This window comes from Trichomonas vaginalis, chromosome I, assembly GCF_026262505.1.
Source record: "Trichomonas vaginalis G3 chromosome I, whole genome shotgun sequence".
Lineage (NCBI taxonomy): Eukaryota > Parabasalia > Trichomonadida > Trichomonadidae > Trichomonas > Trichomonas vaginalis.
Genome location: NC_067203.1, coordinates 19325074 through 19338703, shown reverse-complemented (window position 1 = coordinate 19338703; position 13630 = coordinate 19325074). Strand labels below are relative to the sequence as shown.

The following is a 13630-nucleotide window of genomic DNA, read 5'->3' as shown; positions in this document are numbered from 1 at the left end:
ATTTTTTGATTGAATTCTTTAAATTTCGAACGAAGTGCCGATGTACAGTTGCAAATTATTAGATAATTTGTTGTTACTCATATCAAAGATTGATATCGTCTTTATTGACTTATACTTAATATAGGCTCAAGTGAATTATGTTATAATTCCCCTCATGGCAAAGCAAATTCTGAAATATCGATTATGTTATTGTTTGATTGACTTTCAATGATTAGCCGAAACCATCGAAGTGATTTATACTAATTTGATAAGTCAAATGCAATATCCTAAACTAGTTCATGCTGTAGACGTATTGCAGCAGGTGCAGACAATTGATAATTTTGAAAAATTCATAATTTTAGGGAAATTTTCTCATAATTAATTTTAACTATGCATAACTAAGTTGAATGATCCGAATAAATACGTTTTGAATTAATTGCTATTTCTCGTCCAATTGGTTTTTGATTTTCATTATCATATCTTGGAAGTGGTGCTGTATCTGATTTTAATTCTTTGAAATAGAGGCGATTTGATTTTCCATTTTTATTTTTATGAAAAAGCAAGAGAAAAAATAACCGCCAGTTTTTATTTTAATAAAGACCTCAACAATAAACTTATTTATATTATGTTTACTAATCTTAAAACAGTTTATAATTTCTAATTTGAAAGAAATTTGGCGTTTTGAATAGTTACGACCACTTCACATCTAATGTCGAACGAACGCGACGTTGCTTTGTTCATGGCTCAAATCTATGACCAGACTGACCGCCATCAGGATATGGTCGACACAATGAAGAAGGTTATTGAGCTTTCTGCTGATCTTACAAACGATGAGCGCAACCTCCTTTCTGTTGCATACAAGAACATCATCGGATCCCGCCGTAATGGTCTCCGCATGATCGCCGCTATCCTCGAGCATGAAGATGGCCGTGGCAACACACAGCGCGTTGCCTCCCTCAACGCCTATCGCAAGGTTATCCTTGGCGAACTTGAGAAGTACTGCAACGAGCTTATCGGCCTCGTCGATCTTTCCCTTCTCCCAGCTGCCAAGACAGCTGAATCCCGCGTTTTCTACCAGAAGCTCAAGGCTGACTACTACCGCTACATCTGCGAATCCCGCTCTGATGATGAGAAGACAGAACCAGCCCAGAAGGCTAAGGAATGCTACGAAGCTGCTATGCAGATTTCCAACGCTGAAATCGCTCAGTACCGCCCAACATCACTCGGCCTCATCCTTAACTACTCTGTCTTCCTTTATGAGATCATCGGCGAAAAGCAAAAGGCCATCGATCTTGCTCAGAAGACATACAATACATGCTCATCCAATGTTGAGAAGAACTCAGATAACTCATACTCTGAGGCAACAATGATCCTTCAACTCCTTCGTGATAACGTTCAACTCTGGACACAGGACAACGAGTAAATTATGATTTAATTGCTCAATGTAATATTAAGGATTTTTTTTATATTCGACCAATTTTCTTTACATAAATTGTAAACTGTGTGATCTCAAATTTTTTACGATGCGAAATTTTGTTTCGTATTTTGGATTTGGTATCAAATAGGTATTCCTATTTTCAAATGAAAACGAAAATCGGCTTGATGGGAGGTTTATGTTGTAAAGATTTTTTTTCAATTGATGCCAACAACAAAAGTTTGTATTGGTGATTCTAAGTATAATAGGAGCCGGAGAACTTGTCTGCAATTAGTTCATGTTGAAGTTCTCGGGATGTCATACAAATGTGGAAGTTAATCCAGAAAGCATTAGCATAAGCTAATGCTCCTGTGATACTGTGATTCTATGTTTGTCAGAGTATGATGAAAAAGACAGGAGATTGCATCTAAATAGAATATTTATATTAGAAAATTTTCAAAATAAGATCATATCATCCATATATGGTTCCCATTGATTCTATTTATTCTATATATTTGAAATTTTGCCGCAGGGAAGTATCAGGAATGTACTTTTGACATGATTGCATCATGCACGTTATTTTGATGAAAGCTCGTAAAATTTAAATAAGAATTTTATTTGTTTTTAGTGATTTCACTCAGTCAAATCAAAAAAATTTTTGAATACCACTCAATTTTTCTTTGATGGATAAGACAGGTTTTATTTTCTAACTGAATCAGGATGGAACTAGCCATTCCACAGATATCATGCTGTGAGATTCCTAGTTTCCTTCGAGATTTTGAAGAATTGGCAGCAATATCTCTTTGCCACGACGATTTTGAACAAAATTCGGAGAAATTTCGTAAACTACTTGATAAAATAAATCCAGATGGTTACTGGTCTATTCTAATTGAAAAGTTTTACAAAAGAATAATGAAAAGAAACTTAAGCTTTTTCAATTTTTTGAATTTTAATTCAGCTAATAAAACAACCAATTCGTCAATAAGAAAAGATGTTCGTAGAAGTACTGAAAGAGATTTTGACTTCAATGATGATAGAGAACTTAGTTTAAGCGAAAAATTGGCTCATTTCATTGAAAATGATGATAATGATTCGTTTAAAGCAGAATTTGAAGAACGTGTACCTAAAGAGAATAATGAAAGCTTCAATTTCCTTGTTGATCTAACAGTTCTTAAAGAAAATATGGAACTTTTTAGATATCTATTAATGAATGGGTTAAAACCAACAGAAAAAGCGTGTAAATTAGCAGTAATCTCTGGAAATCTTGATATCATTAGTATTCTTAATGAGTTAGAGTTTTCTTTTACTCCTTATTTGACAACTGCAATTAAATATCATCACAATGAAATTGCTGATTGGATAATTTCGAATTCAACAAAAATAAATATCAGCAGTCTCATATGCTTGAAATGTTTCAATGTTAGAGCATATACATTTTGTATAATGAACAATATTGATGATTCTTTTGGTTATTTACTGAAAAACAAATTATTCAAAATTGCAGATTTTGCAATAGAAAAAGGGCTTAAAATTGATCAATACTATGAAAAATGTCTTCGATTTGATTACTTAAAAGGCATAGAATACTTTATTAAAAATCACAAACCATCTAATGAAAGTATTGCTGATCTTGTTGAAAGAGGAAAATTTGATATTATCAAATACTTGATGAATAATGAGGAAATTAGAAATGAAAAGAATCTAAAAATCATGATGACAAAGGCAATGCAGATTCAATCTATTGATATGATGAAGTTGTTATTAGAGTATTCATATGATTTTGAAGTTAATTCTTTATTGTTCAAAGCGATTGATTATAACGTTTCAAATGAAATCATTGACCTATTGATTTATAATTCATATAAAAGTGTATTACACGAGAAAGAAAACAACAAATTGATGAAATATGCTATTGAAAAAGGAAATAGTTATATTGTTGAATATCTCTATTTGAATGGAGTTCCAATACAAACCAAAGATAGAAAGCCTCCTGTTATATATGCAATTGAAGCGAAATCAGGGAAATTGACTGAATTTCTTTCAATTATAGGATATCAAATTTCAAATGATATTGAATATAATGGTATGACTTTGCTTGACTATGGTATTAATTCTGGATCTGATGAAGTAATGCAATTTCTTATTTTGCATGGAATAGATATACTTCAAAAGTCTTTACGATATCCAAAACCGCTTTGTTCTATTTTCAAAAATTTCAGTGTTGAAACAATAAATTTAATAAGTGATAATTACGAAGATTTCGAAGAAATCGATTCTGATGGAAATACTCCTTTAATATTGGCATTGAAGACCATTAATAAGTCCAAGACAATTGAAATAAATGCCGAACAAACCATTACAAACATTGTCGAACAATGTCATAATATTAATTCCAAAAATAAAGAAGGATTTACTGCTCTTAATTATGCATTTCAATCAAATAACTTTGAATTAGTTAATATTCTATTAGAAAATGGCGCCGATCCAAAGATATGTCCACCAATATTAGTACCATATACTAAAAGATATTATGGATCTCCAAACTATGTGCATGAATCTTTAATTGTCATAGCAATTAAGAAAGGAAGTGATATCCTTGTAAATAAGATTCTTGATCGCAAGTGTGATATTTCCATCAAAACAGAAATAGAAAATGAAACTCCTTTAATGCTTGCTTGCCAATATTGTTCACCAGAAATTGTTTCAAGAATGATAAGCATTTGCAGCAATGTAGATGAATGTAATAATGCTTCGTTAACAGCTTTGAGTTATGCAATCAAAAGGAAATCATTAGAAATCATCAAAACACTTCATGATGCAGATATAACGAAATATTCAGCGAGTGAATATGTTTATTTCGATGAAAAGGAAAGCGATTTCAATAAGTTCATTAAGATCTATGTTTCAGATCAATCAAGAGCTAGGTTTACAACGGCAATACAACAAATTGTAAATGTTAAACAATTTACCATTAAAAAAGAGAATAACATTGTAGATGTAATAGAAGAGAACATTTCCAAGCCATTACAAAGTTTGATTGATGCATCCCAGCGATTAATACCAAAAGAAACTTTAAGACGGAAAAAGAAAAAACCAAGCGATGAGATGGCAAGCAAAGAACGTCCACAAGGAGGTCCTATCAAAAAAGTTATAAGAAGGAAATATTATGAAGATTCTGATGGTGATAGTTTTGTTGATTTATTTTAATTTAGTATTATCTTTCTTAAATTGCCGAATTTTTGTTAAAATTATAAACGATTATATCTATTATATTAATGTATTTATTTTCATCCTTAAATTAAAAAGAATAACTCTATATTTAATCTAATATAACTCAGATAAATAGATGATACGTAAATAACAATACCCTGAGCTTTAACAATCCTATCAATTGATTCATGATAGTTTTTGGTAATTCAATTACTTAATTTGATTCCGATAAAAATTATCTAAGGATAAGTTCAAACGATTCTGAGAGAAATATATAGCGTTCAATATTGTATGCATGAATTCATGATAAATTGAGAAATAGTTACGTACATGTTGTAATTTCATCCGATTATTGAGCGTTCCAATCAAATATTTGATAAAAATATCGGGAAAATAGCATAGATCCCAGTATAAAAATAGAAAACCAAAGATAGAATTCTTTCAATGCGAATACGAATATGATTTGAAACAATGAATAGACCAATCATACCATTTTCTACATGAAATAGTTAGTCTTCCAGTAGTTAAACATTCTTAACTAGTTATTTCGGCTATCAAAAAAGACTAGCAAAACAGCGAATGAAACGACGATCCAAAGTGGCCATTTTCTACAGAATATATTAGTTCTAGCATAAGCCAAAAAGAATGCGTATTAAATTAAGCAAATAGCGAATAACGATCTCAAAAGATGATTCGAATTGAATTTGAAAATTTATTAACTTTTATTTAGATCTATATATTGTTGGTGTTATCCATCTTGGCGGTTAGAGTCAATGAAAAATTAAAAATTTGAAAGCGTCTTCGATGTTAGTCCTCTCAATTTTGGATATTTCCCAACCAAGTATACGACAAGAATCTTTAAATGAGCCTAATAATATTTTTGATCGACCTATTAAATTGAATGAATAAACGATGTGTAATAAATTTTGTTGAAGAGTATCATTATTTAAGTTTATTTTGCATATTATTTCACTAAAAACAACAAATTTAAAAATTGAAATAAACATTCGAGGTAATCGATCTTTTTTGATTGAATTGTCTTTTATAAGTAATTTGATGGATAAAAAACCTAAAATTGATGTCAAAATTTTCGTATGATGGAATGTGTTAAAAATGCCGATGTAAAGTATTTAATATCATATTAAAATAAAGTATCATTTTGTGATCGTCTTTTCTGCTTTGATTTTTAATCATATTCAAATTCTTCAGAAAATTTTGAATAATAAACTGGTCTTTTTTATTTTTGTAGATGAAGTCTATCGGTATCTTAACATCAGGTGGTGATAGTGCAGGTCTCAATGCAATTGTCAGATCAGCTACACGCTATGGCATCGAGAAAGGTCTTAAGGTCTACGGCATCAACAGAGGTTACCTCGGTTTAGTTGATGGAAAGATTTTCGAACTTAACTCCAGAAGTGTCTCAGGAAAACTCGGCCTTGGTGGTACATTCATTGGTACAGCTCGTCTTCCATCATGGAAGGAACCAAAGGTCAGAAGAGAAGCTATCAGAACATTAAACAGATTCTCTATCGACGGTCTCATCGTTGTCGGTGGCAATGGTTCACTCGCTGGTGCTAACCTTCTTCAGAAGGATGGTTTCCCAGTCATTGGCCTCCCAGGATCAATCGATGACGATGTTTATGGCACTGACGTTTGCATTGGTGTCGATACAGCCCTCAACATCATCATTGAGGCTATCGAGAGAATTCGTGATTGCGCTTCTTCCATTCAACGTGCTTTCGTCGTTGAAGTTATGGGCCGTGATTCAGGTGCTCTTGCCCTCATGGCTGCCGCTGCCGCTGGTGCTGAAGTCTGCCTCGTCCCAGAAGGCAAGAACCCATCAATGGAAGAAATCGCAAAGACAATTACTCAGGCATATACTCGTGGTAAGCCACACGCCATCATTGTCGTCGCCGAAGGCTGGAAGCCAGGCACAAAGGCCCTCATCGACTACCTTAAGTCAATTGAAGACCAGACAGGCTTCGATGTCAGAACAACAGTCTTAGGTTACACACAGCGTGGTGGTGCTCCATCATATCGCGACCGTTACTACGGCACAATCATGGGTATGGCCGCTGTCGACGCTCTCCTTGCTGGTGAATCTGGCAAGATGGTTGGCATCAAGGACGAAAAGGTCAACCTTGTCCCATTCGAGGATCTCGTTGGAAAGCTTAAGCCACTTAACGAGGATCTTTACAAATTATACAAACAACTCGAACAATAAGCAAAAATTTTCTGTCAAACTTAATTATTTAAACTAAACTCATTCTTCTCAATCTCTCCCAAATAATTTTCTTTTTAAATATGCTAATAAAGTACAAATTATAAGAAATATTTTAATTTGAATAAAAATTTGCAACGAAAAATTTAAATACTTATCAGGAGAGTATTTACTTAGCTTAGGGCATTGTTATTTTCTAATTTTAATTTCTTACTTTGCATTTCAAAATTTACCTATAAAGTATTCATAACTGTAGGTATTTGAATAAGATTTTTATAGTTGTAAATTTCATCGTTAAGTATAAATGAATGCTTGATTCGAAAAATGGGAATTCAGATTATTATAAAAGTCACTAGTCTGCCCCGATATGCGCATCTGCGATGTTACCATCAATTTGTCGCATATTAGTCTGTCTCTGATTCTCTAGATTTTAATCTGCACAAGTTGCTTCCAAAAAAAAAATCCACAACTCTTCAGCGCCCCACCTGCTAAAATATAAAACAATTATATAATAATTCTCAAGCTATAAAATCATCCTGCTAGGTAACCGTGCAAAAGCGCAGTTCGACAAAAAAAGTCCTTATTATTTACATTTGAATTGAAAATAATCGTTATTTAAAAATGGGACAGAATAAATGGGTTTTAGTAACAAATTTAAACTTTGCAGCACGATACGAATCAACTCTCTCGTTTTTTAAAACTCTTGTAAACCCTATTTCATTCAAATGGCCTAATAATTCTCGATCAATTTGTGATGGATACATATTTCTCGAATTTGGCAGCTTTAAAGCAGCGCTTGAAGCGTGCACTACGATATCCAACTCGAATTATATGGACAAGAAATTAAATTCAATTGTTTTACCTGATTCATCCCTTGAAGTTACAAGCAAAGAGCCTAAACCATTGGATTTTAGTGACTACAAACCTATATATCCTCTCGAAATCTTTAGTTTATCAGGAGAACCAATTGCAATAAAATAATCACATTTCTTTTTAAAAATAATTTTCTATCAAATGATCATTTCAGCAGAAAGCACTCTACAGTTTAACCTCTCAATAAACAGCATTCATTTGCTAAAGAATTGAAAACCAATTACGAAATTTCAAAACTGCTGAATCAGATTGGAAAATCTCATTGAAATCAATATAATTAAACCCCATAAAGACGAGTGATTTAAAAGGATCATAAATCAGATGAGAAAAGTAAACAATTTACAGAAGTTCCGAATTTTGATAATCCATTGGATTTATTTCCTTGAATAAATTACAGTCTATAAACGAATTTTATTATTTACAAAAAATAAAATTTCATCAAAATTTATACTAAAATAATAGTAGAATCATTGTTATACTATTACTCACTGTTGGATTTAAATAATTAAATCCGATATTTTTCGACTTTTTTGATTGATATGTAAAATCATTTTTATGAATTTCTTATTTCTGGAGAATTACATTGAATCAAATAATCAAATAACGTTGCATAATTTTTTGGCCCTACATTTTCATGACAAGCTTGTGTAACTTTAAAGCAGTCGTCCAGAGAAACGCATATATTCGAATTGCCTTCAATATTTAAAAAAGAGGCTTATATCTATACTAATATAAACTGGCCTGAAGTTGAATTGATAAATAACCTTAAGGGTGCACTTACCACTTTCTTGACAATCTTGTTTTTTTGACATTCTTGTTTTTTATCCAAATTTTCTATGGTAAAAATTCATTAACTTTGTTCGGGAAGAGGTTATTTTAAATCACTACTTTTTACCTTATATTATTGTAATACTTTTTTGCAATCACAATAAAGAGATATTGATATTATGGGAGCATGTCAGAAAGTTGTAAGTGCACCCTGAATAATCAGAATTAAAAACCAAAAATTGAAACAAAAAAAAAACAATAATCAGTCAAATTTCCGGGACTCAGAAGATTGATCTACGTTATAAAAAAATATAAAGTTATAACTATCAAAACAACATTTATTTTATCTAAACAAATAACAATTATTCGGTGAATTTCTTCAACTGGACAACTTTTGCAGCTACAATTTCCTTTTCAAGGTTAACAAATGCTTTTTCTGATTCTTCTTTGTCGTCAAGTAAAGCTTTTACGTGGATCTTGAGTCTCTTGTTCTCAGAGATTGCTTCATTTGCTGCATAGTTCAAAGTTCGCATTTCTTCAGCAGATTTCTGTGGAGATAAGTCGAAAATTTCCGAATTTTTCATTTCTATACGAGGAGTTATGCGTTTCATCCAATATCCAATCCTCGATGGACAAAATTCTTGTGCTCCCCAGCACAAAAAACTCCGAGGAAGTCTCACTTCACCTTGATATTTACCAAAAAGTGACACTGAGTATTGAATTAAAATTCCTCTTCTTTCATCACTTTTTCTGCAAACAAGGAGTAGTACACAAGACAAACTTCTCAAGAGTTCATCACTTGCATCCTGGGATTCTACTATTGCTTGTTCGTAGAATAATCTTCTTTGTATGCAAATTACAGATTTTAATATTTTTTCTTGCCTGTTTTGAGGGACAAATCCTAGTATATCGAACTTTGATGACTTGTGGCATTCATAACAGATGTAAGAAATGAATAAAAAGAACATTTTGTCATTAAATAATTCTTCAATTTCCATAACTGCTCCATCTTGGAATAAAAACCTTCCATTTGACATAGATATTGTTTCTAATACATCTAGAACATAATGTCTCGTTGAAGGTCTTCTTGCAGCTACATCTAAAAGCAAATTTGAATCAAAATTCTTTAAAGGATGGCAAAATAAACAACTATTGATACATTTAAGAACATTTTTAACGGATTCATCATCTGCTGTGATATTTTTCGCAACTTCGATAAATCTCTCAAATGCTCCGTCATTGAACACTGAATCTTGGGCGTTGAAGAGATTTGTTAAGTCTTTAGGGTATAGTAATGCTATAAATGCGTTTGTGGCTAAGTTTGAGAAGTTTGTTTGGAATAAAGTATCTAATAATCTCGGAATATGGCCCATATCAATAAAATACTTTCTTGTTTGAACATTTGATATGAGCAATGATAGTAATTCTAAATGTGTCTCGTTTGTTGCAACTGTAGGTAATATTTGTTCGATTAATCCGTTAAAAACTAATGGAACACGTAAAGATGTATCTATTTGAGCCACTTTGACGATAAATGATATGACAAATGGATTTGAAGCATATGGAACAAAGTCGGCAATTATATTTGGTGTAGATGTTAATCTAAATAAGTCTTCATTGTTATTGATGCATTTAAAGCATAATCCACAAAATGGCGGGAGCAGAGGTGTGCTATATAAGTTGTTGTTTGTACTAATTATCTTGAATAACGGTGCTAGATCTAATGTTTTGAAAAATACATGTTCAAATCTGTTAAATGTTAATAAAACATGTGTAGCTTGCTCTATATTATTTTGTTCGACAAAAGCACATATCTTTTGAATGACGGGTACAAATAATTGTCTTGGAACATCTTTATTATTTTTAAAAACCTCGGAAATCCTTCCACATGTTTCATCAGCATTATTAGCAGTCAATTCTTTCACCAAAGTTTCAATATATTTCTCATCTGAAGTTGTTGGAGCAAGAATTGAAGTAATCACTGACATAAAATATAAAAAAATACAAACATATTAAAGTTTCATACTTGTAAATAGCATACATAAAATATATATTTATTTCCATCAAAGGTACATTCACTATTTTTGACAAAATTTTAAATTTTCATGGGGTTGTAAATCTTATAATAACTAGATGAATAAGGAATGAATCCCAGTATAATGTGCATCATTATATTAAACACTATATGTAAGGCTAATGATTCTATTAACACTTATGAAGATCTATAGTATTTGAGCAGATAAATTTGATAATTTCCAAAACTCTTATATTTCAAAATTAAAGTGTGCGAATGCATTTAAATGAGAGCAAAAAGAGATTGATGCTGTTAAAACCACGTGTTAATTTGCAATTATTTCGCATCACAAGAACTACCCAGTAAATTCGGCTATCTTTCTTTGCAATTATTCTCCATTATACATATAATATAATGGTTAGGGTTTGAAGAAAAGTTACTAGAGAATTATTGACTTTTGAAATAATGCAGAATTTTACTTGAAGAAATCATTAATTTATGAGTTCCAAATTGCTAAGCATGACGAAGGATCATTAAATTTGCTACAATTAAATACACCTATTGCAGAATTAAGATTTTTGAAATTAAAAGTTTGAAATATTGCCTTTTTGAATAAAAATTTAAATTTTATTATATAATCATGATAATATCTTATAGAAATTAAAAGAAAATATTTTAAACCATTCAAATATTTTGAATGTCTTATCAATTTAAAATATTAAAAGATAGCTTGATTTTATCATCATTAGTTGTTATCAAAGTTTTCTTCTTTTGATGAACAACAGTAGAGATATAATTTAAAGTTTTGAATCAGAATGTCTTATTGAAAAACAGATTTGTCTGATCACAAGCACTTAAGACTTTTATAACAATAGAAATGTGTTTATGATATTGAAATAGTCAAATTACAATTTTTTTTCTAAGATGTCTTATTGAAAAACAGATTTGTCTGATCACAAGCACTTAAGACTTTTATAACAATAGAAATGTGTTTATGATATTGAAATAGTCAAATTACAATTTTTTTTCTAAGATGTCTTATTGAAAAACAGATTTGTCTGATCACAAGCACTTAAGACTTTTATAACAATAGAAATGTGTTTATGATATTGAAATAGTCAAATTACAATTTTTTTTCTAAGATGTCTTATTGAAAAACAGATTTGTCTGATCACAAGCACTTAAGACTTTTATAACAATAGAAATGTGTTTATGATATTGAAATAGTCAAATTACAATTTTTTTTTCTAAGATGTCTTATTGAAAAACAGATTTGTCTGATCACAAGCACTTAAGACTTTTATAACAATAGAAATGTGTTTATGATAATTTCTATTGTAAATGCCTAAAATTTTATTCCACTAGACGTATTTTTTTTATGAATGAATATAGAGATTATAAAATATTGTCTGACAATAGTTTTTCAAAGGGTATTTTGCTATTTTACTTAAATATTAAAAGATACTGTACCAATAATCTTTAAAAACAAATCATTGAAAAAAAATAATAAATAAAAAAAATATTATATAAAATAAATTGCAGACTCTGGTCTATAATGAGGCCACAGATTCGTATTTATCGATTCCGGGGCTGGATTCCTCTCCTGCCGCCAAGAACAAGACGGCAATTGAGAAAAACGGCCCTGAGATTAGGAAGCGAAGCTCTGGCCTCAGCAACAACCAGATCCTGTATCCGTAGGTGTTTCAGGGCTGAGGAGAGAGGAGACCGTCCTTGATAATGGTGATCTCCCTCAAACTCAGCCCTGAGGATTAGCCTTGCAGACTCTGGCATCAAGAAAGGCTAGAGCTTCGTATTTAATGATCCCAAGGGCCGGATTCCGCTGAGAATTGTCCGTGATGTGGAAATTCTCAGAAAACTTGGCCTCTAGGAATGTATTGGAAGTCTTGGCCTCATAAGGATCCAGAGCATGCTCATAAACTTGGCCTCAAAAGGATGTCATTTCCTACCTCCTTCATACATGAAAATAAATTTTTTTAGTGATAATTTTTCAATGGAAAATAATCGTATGCTACAAAATTTTCGATTACTGATCGGGTGAGAATTTTGATTTTGGTGCAAAAAAGGAAGACAAGTAATTAACAAATCATTTACTGTTTATCAATATCTCTTTTACATATAATATTAAAGCAAACAATGCCTTCCCTACTTAATTTTACTATTTTATTTTCAATTAATTTCATATTCTTTTATCTTTCACCTTTCTCAATATTTCTAAACGCAACTTCACAGTACATTACATTTAACCACCACTTTCTTTTTATCATAAATTTATTTTTTTAATCTTTATCTTTTTTATTTCTTTATTATTTTCTTCTTCATCTAATATCTTATTTCATCTTTCACCATTTTTTTTAATATTACCTATTGTTAACTCTTTATAATAATCTCATTCTGCAATTTTCATAAATACATTTTCATATAAAATCTTCTCAATTCATTTCAAACACATTCAAAAATAAATTGTGAAATATTAATATACTATATAAAACTAATATTTTATAATTTATTATTTTTTTGAATACTTCTCAGTTTTTTCTTATTCAATTTTACTAAATAATTTCTCATTTTCTTTTTATTCTTATTCATTCTACATGCTGTTACTAGTTTACAGATTTTCTCATATATCAGTTTAATTTCTAAAATAATATCGTAAATGCCTAAAATTTTATTCCACTCCTTCAAAATATATGAATTGTTTCCTTAAATTATGAGATTTGCATCCTTCTTAGATAAATTTCAATTTTAACATTGTGAATACTCACCAAAATTTTTAAAAAATTTCAAAAATGAGATTAATATCATTAATTTTTCAAGACAAATTCGGTTTCCTCTAATTTTTTTGGAGTTTTTCGAAAACAATTTTCATTTTTCTCGTCAAATAAAGGAAATAGAACAAAATTAAATAATGAAACAAAGATCATATATTATGTTCTTTTATTATCAACTAAGGAATTGAAGTATAACATCCAATTATAATTAAATTTCAGAAAAAGTAAAGAAATCTGAAAAAAATAGTAATGAAAAAACTCCTCTTAATAGTGCAGATCACTATTATATAACTTATAAAATTTTGACAATCATATGCCTCCTCGTACTTTTCATTTTTCTCAGCCTCAGACCGATGAATTGA

The 13630-nt window shown here is 30.6% G+C and overlaps 4 protein-coding genes across 4 annotated transcripts, besides 7 other annotated features; 3 read left to right on the top strand and 1 right to left on the bottom strand.

Moving 5' to 3' along the window:
- Positions 1 to 680: 680 nt before the first annotated feature.
- On the top strand, positions 681 to 1429 carry TVAGG3_1013210 (14-3-3 protein A isoform; the record flags this gene model as incomplete). Its single annotated transcript, XM_001579544.2, has 1 exon — positions 689 to 1402. The coding sequence occupies one exon, from the start codon at positions 689 to 691 to the stop codon at positions 1400 to 1402; it is 714 nt and encodes a 237-aa protein (XP_001579594.1).
- Positions 1430 to 1668: 239 nt separating this feature from the next.
- Positions 1669 to 1797: a mobile genetic element.
- Positions 1798 to 2085: 288 nt separating this feature from the next.
- On the top strand, positions 2086 to 4669 carry TVAGG3_1013190 (spectrin binding; the record flags this gene model as incomplete). The annotated part of the gene is made up of 1 exon (XM_001579543.1): positions 2114 to 4600. The coding sequence occupies one exon, from the start codon at positions 2114 to 2116 to the stop codon at positions 4598 to 4600; it is 2487 nt and encodes an 828-aa protein (XP_001579593.1).
- A 1164-nt stretch (positions 4670 to 5833) lies between these two features.
- On the top strand, positions 5834 to 6890 carry TVAGG3_1013180 (6-phosphofructokinase protein; the record flags this gene model as incomplete). Its single annotated transcript, XM_001579542.2, has 1 exon — positions 5853 to 6827. One exon carries the CDS (start codon positions 5853 to 5855, stop codon positions 6825 to 6827), a length of 975 nt encoding a protein of 324 aa, XP_001579592.1.
- Positions 6891 to 8462: 1572 nt separating this feature from the next.
- Positions 8463 to 8678: a mobile genetic element.
- Positions 8679 to 8827: 149 nt separating this feature from the next.
- On the bottom strand, positions 8828 to 10453 carry TVAGG3_1013160 (armadillo (ARM) repeat-containing protein family; the record flags this gene model as incomplete). Its single annotated transcript, XM_001579541.1, has 1 exon — positions 8828 to 10453. One exon carries the CDS (start codon positions 10451 to 10453, stop codon positions 8828 to 8830), a length of 1626 nt encoding a protein of 541 aa, XP_001579591.1.
- Positions 10454 to 10530: 77 nt separating this feature from the next.
- Positions 10531 to 11266: a mobile genetic element.
- Positions 11267 to 11294: 28 nt separating this feature from the next.
- Positions 11295 to 11807: a mobile genetic element.
- Positions 11808 to 11812: 5 nt separating this feature from the next.
- Positions 11813 to 11842: a mobile genetic element.
- Positions 11843 to 12541: 699 nt separating this feature from the next.
- Positions 12542 to 12595: a mobile genetic element.
- A 514-nt stretch (positions 12596 to 13109) lies between these two features.
- Positions 13110 to 13630: part of a mobile genetic element that runs on past the window's edge.